General features: G+C 46.8%; 1 protein-coding gene across 1 annotated transcript; it reads left to right on the forward strand.

The window, feature by feature from the left end:
• Nucleotides 1-312: 312 nt before the first annotated feature.
• On the forward strand, nucleotides 313-2,836 carry LOC141949122 (acrosin-like). Its single transcript, XM_074882354.1, has 5 exons — nucleotides 313-477; nucleotides 790-987; nucleotides 1,323-1,588; nucleotides 1,850-1,995; nucleotides 2,480-2,836. Exons 1-5 carry the CDS (start codon nucleotides 392-394, stop codon nucleotides 2,834-2,836), a joined length of 1,053 nt encoding a protein of 350 aa, XP_074738455.1. The 5' UTR covers nucleotides 313-391.
• The last annotated feature ends 19,994 nt before the right edge of the window (nucleotides 2,837-22,830 follow it).

A 22,830-nucleotide genomic window follows, 5' to 3' on the forward strand; every position in this document is an offset into this window, starting at 1 on the left:
CTGGTGGCAAAGGGCTGCAGAGAGCAGGGGGCAGTGAACTCCCCGAAGAGGCTGTGGTGCCACACTGGGTTTTTTCCTGCTCGCCATTGGCAGGCGGTGCTGGGGGCCGACGCTGCTGCCTGCCACAGGGCCTGCACACCCCGTCCCGCAAGCCGAGCATTCAGCGGGGTCTGTCGGGGGTGTCTGATCCCAGCTTCTGCCTCCCCTCCTGCTTGGAAACCCCCATGTTTTCCCCCCCCGCCCCTAGAGACCACCGTGCCCAGCCCCCGGAACCAGCGACACTGTGACATCAGCCCCGTTGCCAAGGGCACCACCGGCACCGCGAGCCCTGTGGGCACTCTGTCAGCTGCTGCACTGGTGGTGACAAGCCCTCGGTTCTGGCAGCTGGCACATGCCGCTGGCAGCGATGCGTTTGCTCCCGCTCCTCATCCTGCTGGCCCTGTGCTGGCCTGCGCACGGCGCCTGGGACAGCTGTGGGTAAGTGGCCGAGGCTCTGGGAGGGAGCTTGGCAACCTGATGGGGTTCCCTGGAGGGTGCCTGCTTGTCCCCCGTGGCCACACCACGGCTTCCTCAGCCCCATGCGGGAGCCTCGCCTCCTCGCAGCACCCGGGCTGCTGGCACAACTCACCTGCGGGGCTAAAGCAGAAACGGGGGCGGCCGCCCACCCACCCCACGGGGCTCCGTGGCCTCACTGTCGATGCAGTGCCTCGTGGGGAGGGCAGACGGCTGACCTTCAGCCGGGACAGCAGCGAGCCATAGAGCAGGACGGTGATGAGTTTCTGGTTACAGGACCTGCGGGCTGCGGCCCATGGCTGCTCACTCCGGCACCTCGCGCGTCGTGGGGGGCACAGACGCCCAGCCAGGGGCCTGGCCCTGGATCGTGAGCATCCAGGATCCCTACGCAGCAGGCACGGGGCACATATGCGGAGGGTCCCTCATCAGCCCGCAGTGGGTCCTCACAGCAGCCCACTGCTTCATCAAGGCCAGGTAAGGAGGGCCAGGAACGGGGATATCCCCCCAGCACTCGCAGGTGCCCCGTGCGCAGCACCACGTGCCACTCCCGTCCCCTTTTCTTGCGGTACACCCAGTGCCTGGGCACTGCAGAGCCCCGCTGAGAGGCTGCTCAGGAGAGGGCTGGGCTCCTGCCACGGCTTCCTACAGCCTCCAGCTCGACACGCCATGAGCCCAAGGCATGCAGGGGCAGTCGCAGCTTCCGTAGTGTGCTTTCCTCTCCCCCATGTGAAGCAGGGGGCAGGGAACTGCTGGGCTGCTGCAGCATGTGGCTCCTCTCCCTCTGAGCCCTCTCCCCATCTGCCTTCCAGGCACATCACCATGTGGCGCGTGGTGATCGGGGCCACCCAGTTGACTCATCTGGGCCCGGAGGCCCAAGTGCGCAACATTAAACGGCTTCTGGTTCACGAACACTACAGTAGTATCTCGGAGGAGAACGATATTGCGCTGCTGGAGTTGGACCAGCCTGTCCAGTGCAGCTACTACGTACAGCTCGCCTGCGTGCCCGACGCCTCCCTGCGAGTGTCCAAGCTGACGACCTGCTACGTTAGTGGCTGGGGGTCCACGACGGCGAGAAGTGAGTTCCCAAAAGTGCTCGTTTCCCGAGTGCGAGCTCGGCACACGGGGGAGGTGGGCTTGGCTTCCTGACAGCAGGGCTGAGAGCCAGAGTGCGGCTGCGGGGTCGTGTGCCCATAGAGAGATGGGCCTGGCCCAGGGCCCATGGCCAGACAGAAGGGCAACGCCGGTGCAAAGCCAAGCCCCAGGGAAGGGCTCACCCAGACAGGGCAGGAGACCTGGCAACGAGCTGCTGGGTGTTAATTCCTTTCTGTGCTCACAGCCGCAGGATCAACGGATGTCCTGCAGGAGGCCAAGGTTCACCTCATCAACGTCCGCCTCTGCAACAGCAGCCGGTGGTACGCAGGGGCCGTCCACCCCCACAACCTGTGTGCTGGCTACCCGCAGGGCGGCATCGACACCTGCCAGGTAGGAGCCTGCGACAAGGCAGCGCCCAGCGGCACAGGCAGCCCCGGTACAGCCGCCCAGACACACCCCGGCACGGCCTTTGCCTGGCCAGTCGCCCTCCCACCGCTGGGTCCCCACCGCTGGCGGGGCTCACCTCCCCTTCCCCAGCTGCAGGCCCTTGCCCAGGGCCCCACTGGTTCCAGAGGCCCGGGACTCTGCCCAGAAAGCCCATCCAGCGCTCCTGGCAGCCCCGAGGCCCAGATCCCAATCCCAAAACATCCCTCTTGCACACAGCCAGCATCGCTGTGCAGAGATGAGAGAGAGCCCTACCCCACAGGCTTACTACCCTCTCCCTGACAAGGTGCTGCAGGCCTCAGCACTGAGCAGAGCCTCTCTGTGCAGCGGATGCAGCCCTGGCAGGTACTGGCAGAGAGAAGGAGCCAGCCCTAGTGCTGCCAGTGGCCACCTGACACCACCTGAACCCTCCCTCTCTCCTCTGCTGCAGGGTGACAGCGGTGGTCCTCTTGTCTGCAAAGATAAGAATGCTGACCACTTCTGGCTTGTTGGGGTGACCAGCTGGGGGAAAGGCTGCGCAAGAGCAAAACAGCCTGGAGTCTACACCTCCACTCAGCACTTTTATGACTGGATCCTGGTACAGATGGGGCTGCACCCAGCAGCAACGGCTCCTCCAACGCCACAGCCAGTCTTCACATCAACACCCTTTCAGAAGCCGAGGCCAACAACGCAAGCGGGCAGCTCTACGGCCTGTCCATTTCCACGCCAGAAGCTGGCGGAATTCTTTAAGCTGCTGCAGGAGCTCCTGCAGGGCCTGTGGGGGAAAGAGGCTCCAGCAGCAGCATGAGCAGGACCCAGCTCAAGCTGCAGCGCACCGCGACCATCTGCTGGGGCACTGCCTGCTGATCCAAAGGCAGCCTCAGTGTCAAAGGCTGCTCGGTCCTGCCCACACACACAAACGCTCCAGTTGAGCATTCCAGTTGTTGAAATAAAGTTGCTGGTTTTCACCATGCTGCAGTCCAATTCAGTCTCCTGTGCAAGGCAAGGATTCCATGCCCGGCACCTGCAAAATGAGGCTGCAGGCAGCCAGGTTGGGCACAAAGGGAAAGAGTCACTCCGAAGGGCTGGTCAGAGGGGAGGGTGAGGGTGTGGTGGAAGAGGGGGGCGAAAGGTCTTGGGGACAGCAGTTGGAAACGCAAAGTGTCTTACGCCGGCTACTGGTGGGACTCTTGTGTGTGTGTGCGTGTGTGTGTGTGTGTGTGTGCACAATGCACCAGTGAACTTGAAACTGGACTCTCTTGTGACACAGGAGACACAGATCTGGAAAGACCCACGGTTTGCCCCGATGACTGGGTAAGGAGCTTGACATCCAGCCATGGATATTACATGGACTTAATTTCCATACCGTTAGTTGAGGAATCTCTGCACGTGCTGTGCTTATGAATCGAGGGAGTGAAGGTGTGTTTCTGTTTCGCGAGTAAACATCCAATCCTGATCATCTGGAAAGGCAGAAAAGGACTGGCCTGTGCTCATGTTTATGTAAGCGGTGGGTACGAGTACATGGGCGCTGGTAAAGGCATCGCTCTGCCTGTGTCAATCTGTTTTGCCGTTCACATTAATTGTGTAACTCTGTGTGTGTGTTTGTTTACGCGCTCTTTGGACGCAGCAGAACGTGGGAACAGCAGCAGCCACATCCATCAGACTGGGACAGGAGAAGCCTCCGGGGTGTGAGAGTCCACCGGGTTCAGCTCTCGTGGACCTGAAAGGAGAAATCCCCCGTGTTCAGAAGTCTGCTGGATCACGCTGCTCTGTAACAGAACGGGGAAGGGGGCCCAATGAAACTCTGCAGCAGAGACGATGGTGTGGACAGAGAGGCAGCAGTGCCTGGGCTGTGGAAGCAATGGGGAGGGCTGGCAGCTGGACTGGCACTGGACAGTCACTGGGCTGCCTGCTAACAAAAGGGCAGGAAGGATGCAAGCTCAAAGCTTTATAAAAAAAGTGATTTGGTGTTTGTTTTCTCCAGTAGGTACCATTAAAGCATCTGGGCAGGACCCTTCCCTGCAGGCCCAAGAGTGGCTTAGCTCTCCTGGCAAGCTTTGCCTTGAAGCAGCATGCAGTAACAGCTCAAAGTTTTGATAGCCAGCCAGCCTGTATGCTGGCACAGGAGGATGAGTCCAGATGATCCCCCTGTTCCCACAGAAGCCACAGCTGAAGTAGTTCACACTCCAGACGCTGGCCCGTGAGCCCTGCCCAGGCAGCCGCTCCCTACCTCTTTGGGAGAAGCTGGATTAACTGTTCTGCAGACTGGGCCTCTTCATTTCCTAGTCTGGGTGGAACACAGCAAACAAAGACAAGGCACAGGACTCTCCTGAGCAGTGTCCACTCACACATAGAACACTAAGAATTCACCTACACAGAGGTTGTGTCTACAATACGGCTGTAACACCACATCCATATGCCTCAGTCCTCCGGCACAGTCCGTGCGATCCGTGCATTCAAGGCTGGCTTGACACATCCTACAGGAAAGGCTTTTATTAGGCAAGATCTATCATGCCCCAAACCACACCCCTGAACCAGATGAACTTCCCTAGACTGCAGTGGGAGCCCAGACACCTTCTTCAGGTGGACACACCTCGTCATAGCTGCCATGATTTCTACCATGAATGCCAGCAAGGAAGCCCATGTCTGACACTGTACTGATGGAGAACAGCAGGAGGCTGGTCCTGAGGGTATGTGTTCTCTCGCTGATGCTGAGCAGAAAGCATTATGCACTCTGACAGGATGCAGGAGACAGACCACAACCCAGATGACAACAATAATGAGTGCCTAGCTGTCGTTCCTGAGAGGAGGGAATCATCCAGTGATCCGCAGAGGAAGGTGAACAGCTTTGCCAGCAGGTCTGTTTAGACACTGTAGCCCAGAGAAGTACCACAGAACCCTGCAGGCCGAATTACCAATACAAAGGCAGTTACTGACTGTATGGGGGAGGGGAGCCACATAACAGGTTGTGCTCCTTTTCCATCAAGACATCCTGCAATTTTTATCTAGGTACTGCTCCAATCAGCTTTTGAGTTCTTGCTGGGGGAAATGGGCAGTGGGGTAAGGACAGAGTTGGAAGGACATCGCTTGAATAAAATTTAAATGGATCAAATCAGTATTTTTAATTGCTAGCAAAACAAAGAAAAGAACCTGTAAGACAGCATGCAAGGTCAGTAGAGGACCCAGCTATTCATCTGGCAAAATACAGCCCTGAAAGACTAATACTCAAGAACTCATCTGGACCTAACAGATGTATGACATTCCTTCTCAGCCAGGTCAGAATCCTGAGATGTTGAAAGAAGATATACTGGATATACTGAAAGAAGATATCACTGGAAGAGACAAGAAATACAAGGCAGAGTAATCATAAAAAGCACTATACAGGAGAAGTGTCAGCTGGGACTGTTATTTGTCAAACTCCCCCAGATCACAGCTGTGACACTACCCTTACCGTGACACAAGCAGGACCCTTATGGTAATAGGTGCATGGGTGCTCTGGAACCTCTCCTGCCCAGCCGTGTCCCAGAAGTCTGTACACACAAAAAACAAGCTTAGAACGACACAACTTCCCAAGCCCTGCGTTCCTCACAACTTAAAGCCAGGATGCAAAGTCCAGTCCACCTACTCAGGGTCACAAATTAGGTTTCACCTCACTGATCTGAAAGATTCCAGGGCTGAGATTATGCAAAACTAGGGCCTTTTCTTAGCTAGGCTTAGCTATGAGTAGTGCAGACACTGAACATCGCTATAAACATACTAGCAAAAGAGAAGTCATCAGTAGACATGACTTGTAAAGGATAGTAAGACAGAGCTCGTCAAAAGTGCAAAGAGTGATAACAATATACGATACTTTATCACTAGAGATGACAACAGGAAACAACATCTAAACGTCTTGAAACAGCTTGATTTCTGACACAGTGATAAATAGCCAGGTGCCTGCCATGGGAATTGTTCCCTCTCCTTTCACAGGCAGGAGTGGCCTTGGGAGGGGAAGCATTTCCTCCAAACTGCCCGGGCAGGGGAAGGGAAGGTGATCGCTGCTGTAGGGCTCGTTCTCTTCAGATCTGATCAAAGCACACTGGGATTTTGACCATTTAATGTAAAGAGCTGTGAATCACGGTAGTCTTCTTGTTGTGGTCCTCAGAATCCTGACACTGTGGTCAAACCAAGTTATATTTTCACCTTTCCCAGACTATTAACCCAATCCCAGAATATTGCCAGTGCAACAAACTCTGTATTACCTTATTCATTTAGACCCACAAGATGATATGGCTTAGAGACACAGAACAAAAAACAGGCATTATGCGATGCTAATCCCCTTCAGCAAAGAGCAGATTAAAAAATCTCCACAGAGTTCATGGCTGCTTTTTGTCCCTTCATGATTTTAGTAGATTTGTTTTCTTCCATTACAGATAGCAGACACTCTGTTCTACAAAGTGTCCCAAACACCCTACATTTTGGTGGGAGGGTTGCTGAGGGGATCAGGGATGAAGGACAGAAATCTACAGGCAGTGAAGCTTCATTAATTCCACTAATCACAGACCAATTTGTTTACAGGAAAGTTTTGTGGTTTGTTTGTTGTTTGCCTTACAAGGGTGAACAGGTGTCCTAATATCTTCTGTGTGTGGAGTAACAGAGGAGCAGCCACTACTGAGAGCGCTCTGCTCAGCCTCAATTCATGAATGGAAAAGTGATTCTGCATTCGACAGCAAGGATAAAACGGAATCCTGCTGTTCAGTGGGAGACAGAATCTAAGTATCCTGTAATATAGTTTGCTACATCACCACATGTCAGGCTTGACTTTCCTAATTTACACCAGTAAGTTCTTACAGAAGAATAAATCTTTTCAACTCAAGGCTTCTGATTTACACCAGGGCAAATGGAAGTGCAGGAGGCCCTTCTTATCCTAATAAAATGTGTCAGCTACTGTTAAATGCAGTAATGGCAGATACAATAACATGTTAGTATTGTATTGCAAGATAACAATATCAGCACTGGATTGAAAGGGGAAATCAGTTACTGTTTGTTGTTGTCATTTACACCACCATTCTCAAAAATCAATTAATTGGTTGCAGTGCTCTCCAATTCCAGCTGCTTTTTAATTAAAAGAATGAATCAAACCACTACTAAAAAGAAATCAGAAGCACCCACTTTGGGGAAAAAGTTTTCAAAGGATGGCTTTAACATACGCTATTGCGTTCAATTTTAGGTGATACAAGGCCACACAGAAGGTATCATTTCCTTCAGTAAAGTCACACCTGAAACTATATGGGGAGTGTTTTTTCTCCTTCCGTTCCCAGATTCTTCCATGGTACAAGGGTGTTTGGCCGCAGAGACATAGTTTGTAGAAGACAGTGCCAACAAAACACCAATCACAATGCAAAGACCCCTTGTCTAAATGATTCTCATTAACATTTTAAAAAAAATTATTCCGTTTTTAAACAAAGACAGCCAGTTTAAAGGTGTTTGGGCTAGAGCTTTCAGCACTATTCTCATTTTCAAGCTGAAGTGCCCTCTGCTGGCCACGATTCCAGGTGCCTTTGCTCATACATTTCGTATGGAACTTTTTCTAAACATCAAACTTCGTTAGAAGAGGGCAGACTCCTATAACAATATATCATTTAACTGTTGAAAATGATTTTCCTTTTTACATCAACAGGATCTGCATTGGGGGAAATTATAAAGGGCATTTAAACTTTGCGCCAAGAATCGAAACTTCGTTGGCTTTGCTCAGGTGCTCTGATTCTGTGGATAGATGACAGGCAGGTGAATGAAGAAGAGAACAGCAAAACAGGTGGACCAGTGCTACAAACACAAAAGAGAAGATTAAGTGTGATGGAACAGAGACTGCAGAAGAGATTCAGCATGGAGATTCAAGAAGAGAGAGCATACAAAATCCATCCAGGAACTAAACCGTTAGGCAGCTACATCCTTCCTCTTCTCCATACTGCAAAATGTAGTTGCTAAAGGGTTTGTGCAGGTTTTGGCTGTCACAGCATTCAGAACGACAAAGACAGACGGGCTAAACCCAAATATACAGGGGAAAAGACCCCCCAAACATTCAAAGAGGTTTTGGAAGAGAAAGTATATCCTGGATCAGTGGAGAAAGGGACAAAGAACACAAGTGACCTCAAATTCAGGTCCAAGATGCACTAGGAGAAAAGAAAGTTAGATATCATTTGAAGGGGAAAAAAAAATAAATTAAAAAGTCAATAAAACCAGACTTTCCATTTGGCTAAATTAGATTTCAGCCCTGAACTTACCTAGGATGGTGAGGTCAGATTTCTCCACATCATTTCTCTGGTCAGCAGATGGGTAGGTCATCCTTTATTTCTCCTTCTGAACCTTCTCTCAATCTACAGATGCCTGTAGACTCGAGAGCTGCTTCCTCCGATTCCCTGGCGCTTTGCAGCAATCTAGTTCTTCAGAGCTCAGCGGGGGTAACAGGAGACTTGTCTGTCTTTGAGGACAGAGGACAGCTTCAGCCAAAGAATGTTAGCTTTGTGAAGCAGCAGTAAACTCCTGAGAGGTACCTGCCTGGACCCGAGGAAGAACAAATTACTCCCGAGCTGTTCCATCTTTTCCTGCTCTTACCTTGCCATCCAGATGCTTCGTGAGGAAAACAACGCAGAGGAGACATGTTTTCTTTCCCTTAAAGATTACAAGCCAAAAATGTGCATTTTTTTTTAGGATAGGGTGTTTCTCTGGTAGAGATGAACAACAGCACTGAGGCAGTAAGAAGGATCTGTAATGCTGAGAACCACAATTAAAACTTAAAACTGATCTCAGGCTGCCCCTATAAATCTTTCATTTTTCTTACCATTATCATTAGTTAGACTTGTATAACAAAACAAATATCATCTTTCAAAGGGCAGGTGGAGAAATCAGGTTTCATGCTTGCTAACTGAAAGACCTGATAAAGGAGACAAAGTATTAAGATGCATCCAGATCATTAAGTCTTTGTCTTCAAAGGATTTTCGTCATTAGCAAGTTACTTTTCATAGAATTTTTGGGTGCATGTTGAAAATATTTTATTGCCTTCACATTTAACATGAAGCTCAAACACTACAGAAAACTAATTTTCAGTGTTTCGCTAAATCTAAAGCAGTTTTAGGCTATTAGGATCAGTCTCCTAGTGCATTACATGAACTTTAATGTCATCAGTGAGAGGGGGGAGGGATAATCAGGCTTAATAGGCTTAGCCAAAATACAGCCACTGGCATTCAACCACATGCCGATAGTTGCCAGCTTTCTGGATCTCTGAGGCTACTGCACCATCTCCAACGCTACTGTACGATAAATCAATTTTTTAAAAATGTAGCCATAGAACCAAGGTCAAACTGATATCCCCATAGCTAAAATGACCTTGCAATAATCAAAAGATGAACAGGTACCCTTCATTTTTCTGCTGAATTTAGACATGCACATAAAAAGATACTCATTTTAGTTCTGCTTTTCTAGCAATAGGTGGCACTATCAAATGCCACTTTCATAATTATCTACTGTTGCACCATAGCATTCTATATTCCAGTGGAAGAACAGCAAGGAACATGGCTGAGGTTATTTTTCTTTCTGCTTCCCCTAAACAGAACAGAAAATGCACCTTGCAGTTGTTTTGTTTTCTGTTTTAAACTGTAATCATGCTCAAACACATTTTTACACCAGTTAGAAACTTGAGAGAAATATGTTATTGTTTTTTAGAGTATGCTACTTTAGACAAGTGGCAAGCAGATAAACATGCTCCATGCTCCACCAATCTCTATGCTAATATTAATATTTTTAAAAATCATGGTTTTAAAAATAGATGTTCTGTCAGCACTTTCAACCACCTTTTTGTGACCTGTTAAAGTACATAATATCACTACTTTTCCCCTCAATTTCCATATTTTCCCAGATTTGTAGATAATACACATGGTTCGCAAATAACACATCTTCTTAGCTTGCAAAAGAAGCACTCTGCTACTCTTCCCCTTCAACTTGTTGACCACCTTTCTCTCTCTTCTTTCTCCAAACTCACCAGTTTCATTCTCTGTGCAACTGCCCGTGCTGCACCTTTCCTTCTCCTGCTCCAGGCATGCTGGCTCTGCAGGCCTGAGTTCAGAAAGATGCTTAACAGCTGCAGCACAGAGTCAGAACCCTGAGCTCAGTATTTTTGAGGCTGATCATGTACAAAACATTGTTTTGGAGATTTGCCACTTCTCCAGTGTAATTTTTGAAGCCCCAACTCTCATAGAACATGCTTCTCGCCTGAGCTGTTTGCATAAGGGATAGACTTCATAAGAAAGAAAAGTATACCAGACTAAGTCTCTTTTGGATTTGAATTTCTTTTGTTTCAAAGTAAAATGCGCTGGAAGCCCAGAAAAAACTTCTGTTTGTCTCAAAGCAAGGAAAGAATTAAACACCAAAGCTGTTTTCTGAAGTCTTTGGGTTATTATGGCAAAAGCATCAAATCGGTCTTAAAATTGCTACGTGCCATTAGGCAACCTTCTACTTTCTCCACAGATCAGCCACTTCCCTGCAATTTCACAGCACTGTCTAAGGCAAAGTGTGCCCAGACTGCACCGACAGCGAGCTGACACGACACACTTCATGTTCCATTGCCCACTGTCCTTAGCTGTTGGTGACTCAACTGCTGTTCCCACAGAATAACGACACACTTGGCCTCTGCCTGTGACTCACGTGTTGCTGCAGGGCTTCTTTTAACTGAAACACACAGCGTGTACTTTCTGTTTTGGAGCAACAGCCAAACATGTGGTAGAGAACTTATTTACAATGCACACAGTGACAAACAGACGGCATCCTAGGAGGAAAAAAAAGGATTTCAATAGATTTTTAAAAAAGTTTTTAATTTACAGTGCAAGTTAAAGGATGCAAACCAAGCAATAAAGCAGATACAACTGACTGTTCTTTTAGAATTGAAAGAAACACTTAAGTGATATTTCTCATTAGCTACATCATTTAAGGTTCATCTTAATTTAGTCCATGGACTGCAAGATTAGAGGATCAATCTTGTCTCTGTTGGTGTAAATGGCCGTGTTTGCTGTGGCTTTAGTCAGTCAGGGTTATTCCTGACTCCAGTGATTTACATAACATCAGACAGAATGTTTTTCCTTTGTTGCCACAGCAATTCACCTGCTGCAGGTTCTGCAGTTTTGGGGGAGGCGACTGCTCAAACATCCACTCAATTCCCCCAGAGCTCAGTGACATTGTTCAACAGTTCTGAAATACCGATTGGGTGAACCATGACACTCACGACTTTCTAACAGCAAAAAAATGCAGCGGCTTCCAAAGCACTGCACAAATGGAGAGTGGGAGCAGCGATCTGCACGGCAGCAGGTCTGATCCATGTACACACTGACATGACCAGGAAGTCTGTACAAAATGTGCCTGGAAGTCTTTTTGTAATGCTGATTTCAACTATAAACCTGTCCCTGTCGCTGCAGTATCGGGTGGATTCACGTTATGTTACCTTGTTTTCTGGGTGAAATTAGTATAAAGCAGCTGAAAGAGCTCAGACTATGATATGAATTAAACCCAGACTAACTCTATAGAAAATCTCACGAGATTCTCAGATCTCAGGCATAAACTACAGCACAGCTGCTGTGAAGTGCACACCACATACAGCACCAGGGCCACGCACACACGCCGACACAGCCAGTTCCTTCTGGAAGGAATCCCGCCAGCACAGACTGACGGCGGTGCGCGGTCGCTCCGTGTCAAAGGAAACCGAGCTGCCTACTAGGAAGTGTAACTTGGAGCAGTTGCAGTGTTGATGTGTTGAATCTCTTAGAAACTCTGGTAGGAGAAAAAGCCAACTGCTGATGAACCAACATAATATGAAGTAAACTAGGATAGGAAGCCAACTGATGATTTAAGCAATAGTTTTCCCAATACAATGTCATGCAAATGCCCTAGAACATAGCAAGGAATCTGCTTTGCTTTCAGAAAGAGCCAAAATCCAGTGCCTTTGGTGTAAGAGGCACCATTCATGTCTAAACTTAGGGCAAGAACATTCTTGCATTTGACAATGCCTTTCTAAGGTCTTGCTGTCATTAAAAAAGACAAATGAATAAGATAAAGCTTTCTGAAATTAGGCAATGCTAGATTATTTTTTATCTAGATTAACTCCCTTATCCCTTCCATGACACAGCTGCACAAATGCTTGTAGTGGCAGAAAGCAAAAGACTAAGATGAAAGGCCAGCTTGGAAAGCAGAGAGGAGAAGACAGATACTACCTTTTTGCAGTAGCAGCGCTGAAACTGTGGCCTGAGACATCTTGCTATTGAAAACATCAAGTCCTTTTAATCTTGTGCAACATATCTGAAATCAGCCAGAGGTAATGCTGACTGTCCTTGAATTCATCCTGCATTATGCTTACAGAAGCTTAATTAAATTAGCTGTTTGGTGTGCACATGCTCATTACAACTGACTGTACTCTGTGTTTAAAAAACAAAACCAATAATTTTCCTTTGGAAACACATGCTTTCAGCAGGTGCACAGGTGGTAAATAAAGTAATTTTCAGCAGATTATTGACTTCAGGTTTGTCAGTCAGTTATGTAATTTAGAATTCCAAGCACATACACCAGTGCCCTGAAATCAATCCTGTGGGTCACCACTGTATATGTTACAACGCACACTCCCTTTTCGCTGATATACACCTCTGCACCTCCATCCCATCAGAGACAGGCAGCTTTTCACCTCCCCCAGTATAATGCACACGCATTGCCATACTATCAAACCCAAATCCAAGATTTGTTAAATACTCTTCTTTAAAAATCACTGAAACTCTTTCACATCCCATTTAATCTCTGCATTCTTCTTCTCTAAGGGTGAATATAACTTCCCAGCTTCCAGCAGTCTGGAGATAATTCTGGACAAGCCTCTAAGTAATTAGCTGGGGAGCAAACTTTCTTTTTCCATCAGCAATGCTAGTGAGAAAAAAAAAGAAAAATCCTGCGATGCTTTTTGTTAGCTGTAATGGTGGGAAAAGCTGAAAAATTTGTGGTGAGTGTTTGCATGTCAATTAGAAATAAGAAGAAAAACCAGATGATTAGTTATTATTCCTACTATATGTCTCCAAGGTAAATCTAAGCAACAGAAAATGAGAAGTGGAGACAAGATGACTTTAAGAACTGCCAGAAGTGTTTCACGTCCCAGTATACTCACTTGTTTATGGCTCCTTCAGTTCTGCAGGTCAAAGATTCCCAGAAACTTGTAAATCATACTTACCCTAAGTATTGCACATCCCTAAGTGACTACACACCTACAGCCTCTTTGCACTATTCGCTCGAGCCGGTGCTAAATACTCCACTCCTAGGCTAGCAGAAAAGGCAGGTATCTCCGTAGAAACCTGCAGCTTGCTGAAGCGTGTGTGCAGGTGGCACAGAAATATCTACTTCCCACAGGCACTTAACAAGAACATACTTGCTCAATAATTTAATTACACACAATGTAATTTAATAAAATATTGCAGTCTGGTAAAGGAGAAGGAAGAGTGCTGAATTTCCCTTTCTTTCCTGATGGTTTGCGGGGAGCCCAGCACAGAGTACCAAGTGCTGAACACGGAACCTTCTGGATGATGCTGGAATTGCTTTCTGCACACGAGCTCTGCTCTCTGCCACGGGAATATCAATGGCAAGACAAATTGTTTTGACCAGCTGAAATAATCTAAGCTTTAATCAACAGTGGTGAAGGACAGTTACATGCTTTGCTTATCCTCGGCATAGTTTCGGGCAGTTTGGAAACAAGTGCTTAATATTAAACAATTAATTTCTTTCCAACGGTCACACAGAGATATTCCCAGAGTCTTATTACTTGAATTTACAGGCAGCAGTATTGCTGAGGTAAAGGACTTTACTCAGCCCCGTGGAGTTACAGATGAGGACAGACACTGAAGACTCATCAAGGAAAGCTATTCCTACTCTGATTTGATTCACATAAAACACCTGCTGCTGCAAAAGAGCTCTCACGACACCTTGTTGGTTTTGCTTACCCACTCACACAGCAGGTGCTGCTGATTTCCACGAGGATTGGACAGTGTCTCCTGTCACTAGACAGCAGTCCCTCTGGCTGATTGTAAACAAATGGTGCTGATGGGCTCTGAAGGAAGCTTCATTGGTCCTGTCCAGAGGAAGTTTTAAATCTTTTTGAAAAGTGTTTTCTAACATTGCTGAACTGTGTTAGCAAAACAAATTTGCTTGTCCTGGCCGCTCCACTAACTGCTTTCAGGGGCACATTCTCTTTCCACTGAACTCAAAACCAAAACTCTACTGTGTTCCGGGCATCAAGATTTAACTTTAAGTGTTTCCAACACTTGCCCCTTGTCAAAGAGAAACATCTGAGAAATGTGTTTCCTCCTCAGTGTCTACTCTGACATCTAAAAGAGTGAACACATCTCGAGGTATTTGCTGGGTAGCTGCCAATGTGTCAGAGGTGCATAAACTCGGTCCCAAACTTAATTCTTAATATAAATCAAAATCATTTGTATACTACAACAGTTATGAAGTAGAAATTCAACCCTCAGAGCAGAGGTGGGTTTTATTTCTCTGTCACTGAAGCTGAAGCTGGGAGGCAGTGAGAAACAAGGGAATTTTGTGAACACATGATATTCAACCATATTGAGTAATTAGGCAATCAGATTATTCCTTACATTGCCTTGGCCCAGTGCAGGTATCTCTTGGAATGCCTCTAGAATGATCCAGAAGGGTAGTATCCCAGAAGAACAAACACAAGACGATCCTCAAGAATTTTCTTTACAGACTACCATCAGTTTGAGTGTACTGACATTCCAGAAACATTGGTTATTGTCTAGCTGATTTCCAGTGATGTATTTCTATAAGAAATGTGTAATTCAGGGTTTTTATAAAACTGAAATACATTTTAAAAATAGGGTTTCTTAATAAAACACACACTTATTTGAGTTGAATTATATAATTGACTTCTTTAAATATAATCACTGGAATATTAAGCCACGATTGTAAAATCCAAAGCCCTGCCAGTAACACCAGTTCAGGGCCAAAGCAAGCGCACAGACCCAGATTTGCTGTTGGGCTGGACAGGCTGCAAGGCACTCGGGAAAGCCAGCAAGAGAATTCCCTTCCACCACCTTCTGTGTGCCTGCAAAGGACAAGTGTTTGGATTGTTCTGCTGGATGTGGCAAGAATGCTTGTTCAGGGCCAAGCACACGCAGAGCCCCAGGTTTGCTGTTGGGCTGGAGAGGCTGCAAAGCGCTCAGGAAAGCCAGGCAGAGAATACCCTATTCTCACGGACACAGGATTTCTTAAAACAAGCCCATTTATTGGATTTTGAGATGCAGAGGCTATACGAAGATGCAGAGGCTGCGTGGGAAGCGGGGACCTGGCTTCTGTTCGGCTCGTCACGGGGCAGAGGAGGAAGCACAGCACGTTGTCTGGCAGGTGCTCCCCGGGGATGCAGGAGTGCCTCGCTGGCGGATCCCCCACGGTGCCCAGCTCTGGTGGAACACATGCCCGAGGGGTGGTCTCAGGGGCACCAGCAGCAGGCGGTTGGTGATGTTGTTCTTGGGGGTGCTCAGGTGTTCATAGGCGCCACCCCATCCCTAGGCTGGACGCAGCCCTGTCAGAAAGGACTTCTTGGGAAGGGCTTGGCAGATGCAGCGGGGTTCCCCACTCGAGGGTTGGCTTGACCCAAGGTGTCATTGGGGTCTGCTTTGCCCTCCCAGTCATCCTCCTCTCCCTCCTCCTCAGCATCGCTGGAGCTTCCCCGCTGGCTGCCGCTGTCACAGTCAGCGCTCCTCCGCCTGCGCAGCCAGTAGAGATCAAGGAGCACGAGCAGGGTTTCGGCAGAGGCCCAAATCCACCAGTGCTGGCAGACAGCAAGGCGCACGCCTTCCGGAATGAGGCCGCATGACTCCTGGCTCCTCTGCTCCATCTGCTCCAGTGAAATTCCTAGGAAAGCCACCAGTTTGCAGTCCAGGTTAATGTCTCCCCGTGTACCCACAGGAGATAAACAAAAGAGGAGGTGAAGACAATTTCTCTCCCATATCTCCTCCCAAGTGCTTTGAGGTAACGCTTACACTCAGCACAGGGAGACACAGAAAATCCAGGCACTAGACCTCTTCAGGTTCTGGCCTCCTCACAGCTGTCAGGAGGTGAAGGGTGTCACTGCAGAGAAGCTTCAGTGAAAGAGACACCTGCTCCTCAGCAACTGCTGCCAAATTGTAACTCTCAGTCAACTATAATCTCTGCCATAGCTGAGCTAATGCCCTACATACAGAACTCCTCTCCCTGCTAATCCCTGGAATCATCCCATCCACCTGGAGAGGGCAGTGGACATCCTCCTGATTCCTCTAGCCAGCCTGCTCCTCCATTAAGGACATGTAAAGCAGTTACCTGGAAAAGGAACCCCTGCGCTCTGCTCCTTTGGAGTATTTTAGATTCCATCTGTTCCTGAACCATCTGTAAACTCATCGAGTCTGGACTTCTTCTTTTCCCTGTTAAAATAAGTTTGACCTTTATTACAATTACAGCTTGACCTTTATCACAAAAAGACACCAAGAAACAAAACATGGCCAGTGTGAGAAAATGCATACTGCTTGCAGATGCAAAGGTGGACATGCTATTTAAGCAAAACCAGTTTAGAATTCCTACAAGTCTTAGGGAAAGTTTTAGGATGACATTTGTCTTGTTTTAGTTTTGCATGTTTACCGCCTGCACCCAGAAAGTCTATTGGAGAAAACACTCTGTCATTTTTGCTGATGTCAGATGCACTCGAGTGTAACTGCCGTCCGACAGGCCATCGAAACACAAACATGAAAAACAGCCCAACTTCATTGGGCCAAACCCCCACTCTTCTTTAAGTCTCGTTGTGCTCTGTCAAACTCCTCCCTAGACAAGGGAGGCCAAAGGCACCCTGCTGTGTCAGAAATTGCAGCAGGACCAGGGGAGCGACGGTCCCCCTGTCCTCAGCTCTGGTGAGGCCGCTCCTCAAATACCGTGTTCAGTTTTGGGCCCCTCACTACAAGACAGACACTGAGGGGCTGGAGCGTGTCCAGAGAAGAGCAACGAAGGTGGTGAAGGGTCTAGAGAACAAGTCCTGTGAGGAGCGGCTGAGGGAACTGGGGGTGTTTAGCCTGCAGAGAAGGAGGCTGCGGGGAGACCTCATCACCCCCTACAGCTCCCTGAAAGGACGTTGTAGCAAGGTGGGTGTTGGTCTCTTTTCCCAAGTAACAAGCAATAGGAGGAGAAGCAGCGGCCTCCAGTTGCACCAGGGGAGGTTTAGATCAGCTATTGGGGAACATCTCTCCACTGAAAGGGTTGTCAGCATTGGAACAGGCTGCCCAAGGAGGTGGTTGAGTCACCATCCACGGGTAGATGTGGCGCTGAGGGACATGGTTTAGTGGTGGACTTGGCAGTGTTGGGTTAACGGTTGGACTCGATGATCTTAAAGGTTTTTTCCCAACCTCAGTGTTTCTATGATTCTCCAAAGGAGGTGCTTGTGTCATTGGGATGGCATTTGAATGAGCCATTGGAACTGCTGCTGGTGACGTGTCTGCAGGAGCTGGGGGATATCCTGGAGGAGGGAGAGTGCACCCAGCAGATGGAGGCTGCCCAGGTGGAAACTGAGGAAGAAATGGTTGTGGTGGTACCCCCGGGGGAAGAGGAAGTGCGGGGGGGTGGTGGAGGATACAAGGGAGGTGGAGGCACAGGCACAGAGAGCATGTTGATGCTGGTAGTGCTGGGGCCTGAGTCCTCTGGGTACGTTCACTGTGCGGGCGTCCTCGATTTGAGCTTCTAAAGAAACCCCAAAATACCAGTCACTGCTTGTTACACTCTGCCCTGATTTTAAAGAGGAAAGTGAATGGAGGAGGAGCGTGGTGGCGAGCACTTCTTGTTCTCAACTTAAGCATTTTTCTCCTGCTTTTTGTTCATTTGAGACTACGCTCATTTCTTGGTCCTCATACTTGCCTTCCACATCCTCACCCCCAACAAATCCCTCAGTCTCCCCTTCTTATAGTCAGTTGGGCAACTGTGGCTGAGGCTGCCCGTGCTAAAAGAGACACGTGCCAAGCGCTCTTCTGCCACACCTTGACACGCTTAATACTTCACAGTTCTGATCTTCAAAGTACTGCACAGACATTAACTCATCTTCTCTCAAACTTCTTTTAACATCTTCCGCACACGCTTCCTAGGTTGTTGCCTCATGGTGACGTCTTTGGCCCGTTCTTGGCCCTGAATTGTTAGTTTTTGCTTACTGAACTTGAGGTTTTAGACAATCTGTGGGATGGACCCTGGTTTTTGTTTTGACTTATCTTTAAGATTTTATACACACAATGCACCCTTACAATCGATCTATAACACAGAGATACCAAAAGGAAGGACTAACGACGCTGCAATAAACCAAAAGAGACTCCTCTCTCTCCAACCGAGAGAAAGCAGCTTGGCTGCTTGAGATGACTAAATAGTAAAGTAACAGCCTTGCCTTTTCCAATAGTTTGCTCAATCAGTATTAACTAAGGTGTTAAAAAAAGAATATTGGACGCTGATTTCTATTGGGAAATCAACTTCTTCAGCCCTATTCAGCCAATAATCAAGAGGGTGCCTTTCCATCTGATCCTTTAATTATGTTTCATTTATATATGTAATTATGATTTCCTCAGAAAGACTTCATTCTTCAGAGTCCTCTTTTCAATCATGTACTGCAGTTTTATTTTAAATAATCTTCCTGAGAGCACAGATCCCCTTTGTGAAGGCCAATTCAAATTAAGCCATTTAAAAATTAGTTACCACATGTATTCTCCACAACGATCTGTGCATACTTATTCCCTTATAAATCAGCTGTTGTGTCCGTTATGTGTTACGGCCTCGTTTAACAGGTTACAAGCAGCAATATATTGAATTTCTGTAGCATACTTACACTTCCCAGTCTGGTCTGCCACTGGCCGAGCGAATTTTGCCAGCTCTCATTGGATGACCTTTTGGCATGGGGAGAGAAAAAAAAATCCCTTTCAGTTTACCTGAAGATAATTTTTTAAGAGAAATTTGTAAGTTACGGTTACTTACCAGTTGTGGGTATCGATCGTCCTTGGTACCCCAGAAGACTCGGCAATGCTGGCTGTCTCAGTCCAGGAACCTGATAGCCCTGGTGAATCAGTGCAAACAGTTGGAAAATAAGCTCTACTAAAATATGAGAATCACTGCATATGGTGGAAGAAAACCTACCTTCTCTTCCCACAAACCGTGCATTGGCAGGGGGGAAGATTGAGGACGTTCCGTGGCAGCCACCAGCGCGGCAGGAGTGGTCAGAGCCACGAGTGCTGGTGGAGGGGCTGGTGGCTGCTGCTGCTGCTGCTGTTGCCTCTGCTTATGGATCATCTGTGCATACCCAGTTCCATTTTTGAAGTTGTTCACAGCCTAGAGGCAGGAAAACATTTACAAAGAGGTAACATGAACCTTCAGTAGCTCGATGAACAAAAGCCTCCACAGAGTAAAATTACTTGTGTATTCCCGTATATACTCTCCATCCTAAAATAAACCAACATACGGATATATTCAGATTAGATGTAAGGAAGAAATTCTTCCCTGTGAGGGTGGTGAGGCCCTGGCACAGGTTGCCCAGAGAAGCTGTGGCTGCCCCCTCCCTGGAAGGGTTCAAGGCCAGGTTGGACGGGGCTTTGGGCAACCTGGGCTAGTGGAAGGTGTCCCTACCCCTGGCAGGGGGTGGCACTGGATGGGCTTTAAAGTCCCTTCCAAGCCAAACCCTTCTGTGATGCATGAACGCATCCCATTAAACACTGGTGTTAACGACTGGTAACTCAGACTATCTGTGTGTAAAGCACTCCGGTGTTAACACTGAATTTAAACTGAGGCAATCCTGTTAAACACAAGTGTGACCTGAATTTGTCAGCTTGTCTCTCAAGAGTTGTCAGCTTCTGTAACAACAGGTCATGTATTTACAAAGTAAATTTAGCCTTATTCCATTCAGCCTTGATAAGCAGATGTAAATTAATATTTTCTTCCCTTTCAGCTGACTGACTGACTAGACTTTTCTTACAAACAGTTTATCTAAAAGTCACTGCATTACCTGGCGTAGGCACTTGTTGGCAACTAAAGTATCGGGAGAAACACCTGCTTGATGACATGTTGGGCATGTGTGTTCCTCACGTTCCAGTAATGCTGTTCTAATACCTGGGTATAATCAGAATCATCAAAATAGGTTTTAGCTAAACTAAGGAAATTGTTGGGGTTCTAATTAGTTATAAAAGCCCTTAGATGGTTAATGGGTGAATATGGTCCTGAATTGAGAGCATGAAGCTATAAATGCTCAGCAGTGTAAAAAATTTCTAGTATGCAGGAAATAGCTGCCCAGTTTTGATATTTCACTACTGTAACATTTGAAGACGTAGAGCAGGCCGTGTCTTGATGTTCTGACTAGTCTGTTCTCCACTGTCCAGCACAGTGAGAAGTCACCAACCTCAAGGTTCATGAATAAGACACATCTCCAAAAACCATTAGTAGGTTCAAGTTCTGATGGTTTTAACCAACTCTCCCGTGGAGAAGAATGTGGATTAAATGCCCAACGAGCCATTTGCTGCAGACCACAGTAAGTCACCAGCGTTGGCTCTATAGTTTTGTATGAGAGAAAGGACTGTGCACAAACTCAATGCATTTGATAACTAACACTGTAATCAGCTGCAGCATTACGCACTCTTCTTGTACTCATCCTTCCGCATGGAAAGAGGATTTAACTAGATGCATAAAGAGGGAAAAAAGCCTTCTGCCTTTGTTTTTTCATTTCTACAAGAAGAGTCCTTTCCTATTCAGGGTATACTGAAGTACTAAACAGAGCTGGTAACAAAGGAATTTTATGATCTTTCTGCTTTCAGAAGATCAGGTGTGATGTTTTGAATTAACAAATATGGGAGTAAAACTTACAGTCGTCACAGTAACTGTTTCGACAGCAGGGAATAATAACTGCATCGTCCATGATTCCTTTACAAATGCAACATAAGAGCTCCTCTGGAATAGGGTCGTATGAAGAAAAGGAGGAAGAGGATGGCTCCTTTGGTAAAAAGGGAGGCTTTTCCTTCTTTCCTCTGGCATAAGCTTCCCTGGAGGGGGGATGGGGAAGGAAAAAGAAAAAAAGTTAAAGATGGATAAAGGAGAACTTTCCCAAGCTTTGGATTTTATCCAATGAAGACAGTAGGTGGCATTCTCACTCCACATTAGTCTTCAAAATACAGGCATTTAGTTTAAACTACTTTTCTATAGCCAGAGCACAAGAAAAGGGAGGGGGGAACAATTTTCCTTCTGCAGAACTCTTCCATTCATTGGATCAACTAAGAAATTAGCTCAGACTAGAGAAATCATTTTCTGACAGCTAGAAAGCAGGTGAAACAAATCCCACCTCTCCTTTGCCAGACGGTAAATGTAAATTGCAGGCTCAGAATAAAGTCAGTCTCTGTGTAATTATGTTTTATAAATGCAAGAAGAAGTCTATGTTAGAGCTTCTGCAAAAGGAGATCCATGACGGAAGAACAGAGCTGCTACCGAGTGCATTTTAAAACAGCCACTCTTGTCAGCACACAGCAGGATTTTCTTAGTTTACAGCAACAGGAAAACATCCCCCTGCTTCACACATGGGATCTGATAAATGTCAGAGGCAGAGGGAATCTCAGTCCAACAGCTATTTGTTAAATTCTGCAAGAAGCCTTAGCAAGATAAAACAGAAGCAAAAGCAGCTTGCAAAAAGAATGACTCCACTGTAAACACGACTGAAATGTTTTGCAGAAATACGGATTCTTAGCATACCACAAGCTTAACCAACGTTCAGGGGCGTGAACAGCAGCACTGTCCTATTTTAATATTAGACATCATCACAGGTTTTAAGGTTAAGATACAATGACAGTGCTTCTTCCCCCGTAATTACAGATGCTGGCCAGCTTGGTGGCATTGCCACTCAGACACTGACACGTGGCTTCTCTCCTTCACTTTTTGGTCAGACCAACTAATTCCATACTCACGCATTAATAATTGGTATTGCATATCTTCCAGTCTTTGTCAGCATTGCACCCTTTGTATTGGGATCTTCCACCTCCACCATGAAACTCCTGGGAATTCCTGTGCTCTTTTTAAGTCTGGGAACAGACTGAAAATTACTGTCCTGTTAAGAAAAGCAATGCAGACATAGCTCATCTTAAGACCCACACTTAAAATGACATTTCAACCACTATTTTGAGCAGTAAAAGCCTTTAATCCTCTCCTTTTACCTAGCCTAAGGGTTGCTCGACTGAAATACTCTTTTTCCTAAATGAATATAGCCAGGATGCTCCAAAGGCTCGAGCAGTGTTCTGAACTCAGTCGACATTCTTTGGCTCAACTTCAGGGTCCTTAAGGGTGAAATATCCCTCAGCTCCCCATCCCCTCAGAGGAGAGGCACAAACCCCCTCCTCCTCCAAAGCGCAGTTCAGAGGGAGAGCTTAATGCAGGGCTCTGGATCGGCCACTGGGGAAACTGATATTCACCACCTACAGGTGAAGGTTGAATTCAGAGCTGATGCACGTACGTTCAGTGAGTAACGTTAAATGGCCTGAATACTCAACCAGAGACTTGTGTAATTATAACACGCAAATATTCAATAGATGGGGTCAAGAGAAACGTCATCTTTTTCTACAAGATACTGAAAACTGCAAACTGTCATTAAAAAGAGTTAAGACAAGAAAAATTTCCAGTAACATTGAAATATATAAAAATATACATTAAAGTTCGTAGAGAAAGATCTATGGACATATATAATGACTATGACCTCGAAGAAAGAAAATTTCC

Source organism: Strix uralensis, chromosome 13 (genome assembly GCF_047716275.1).
Source record: "Strix uralensis isolate ZFMK-TIS-50842 chromosome 13, bStrUra1, whole genome shotgun sequence".
Taxonomy (NCBI): Eukaryota; Metazoa; Chordata; class Aves; order Strigiformes; family Strigidae; genus Strix; species Strix uralensis.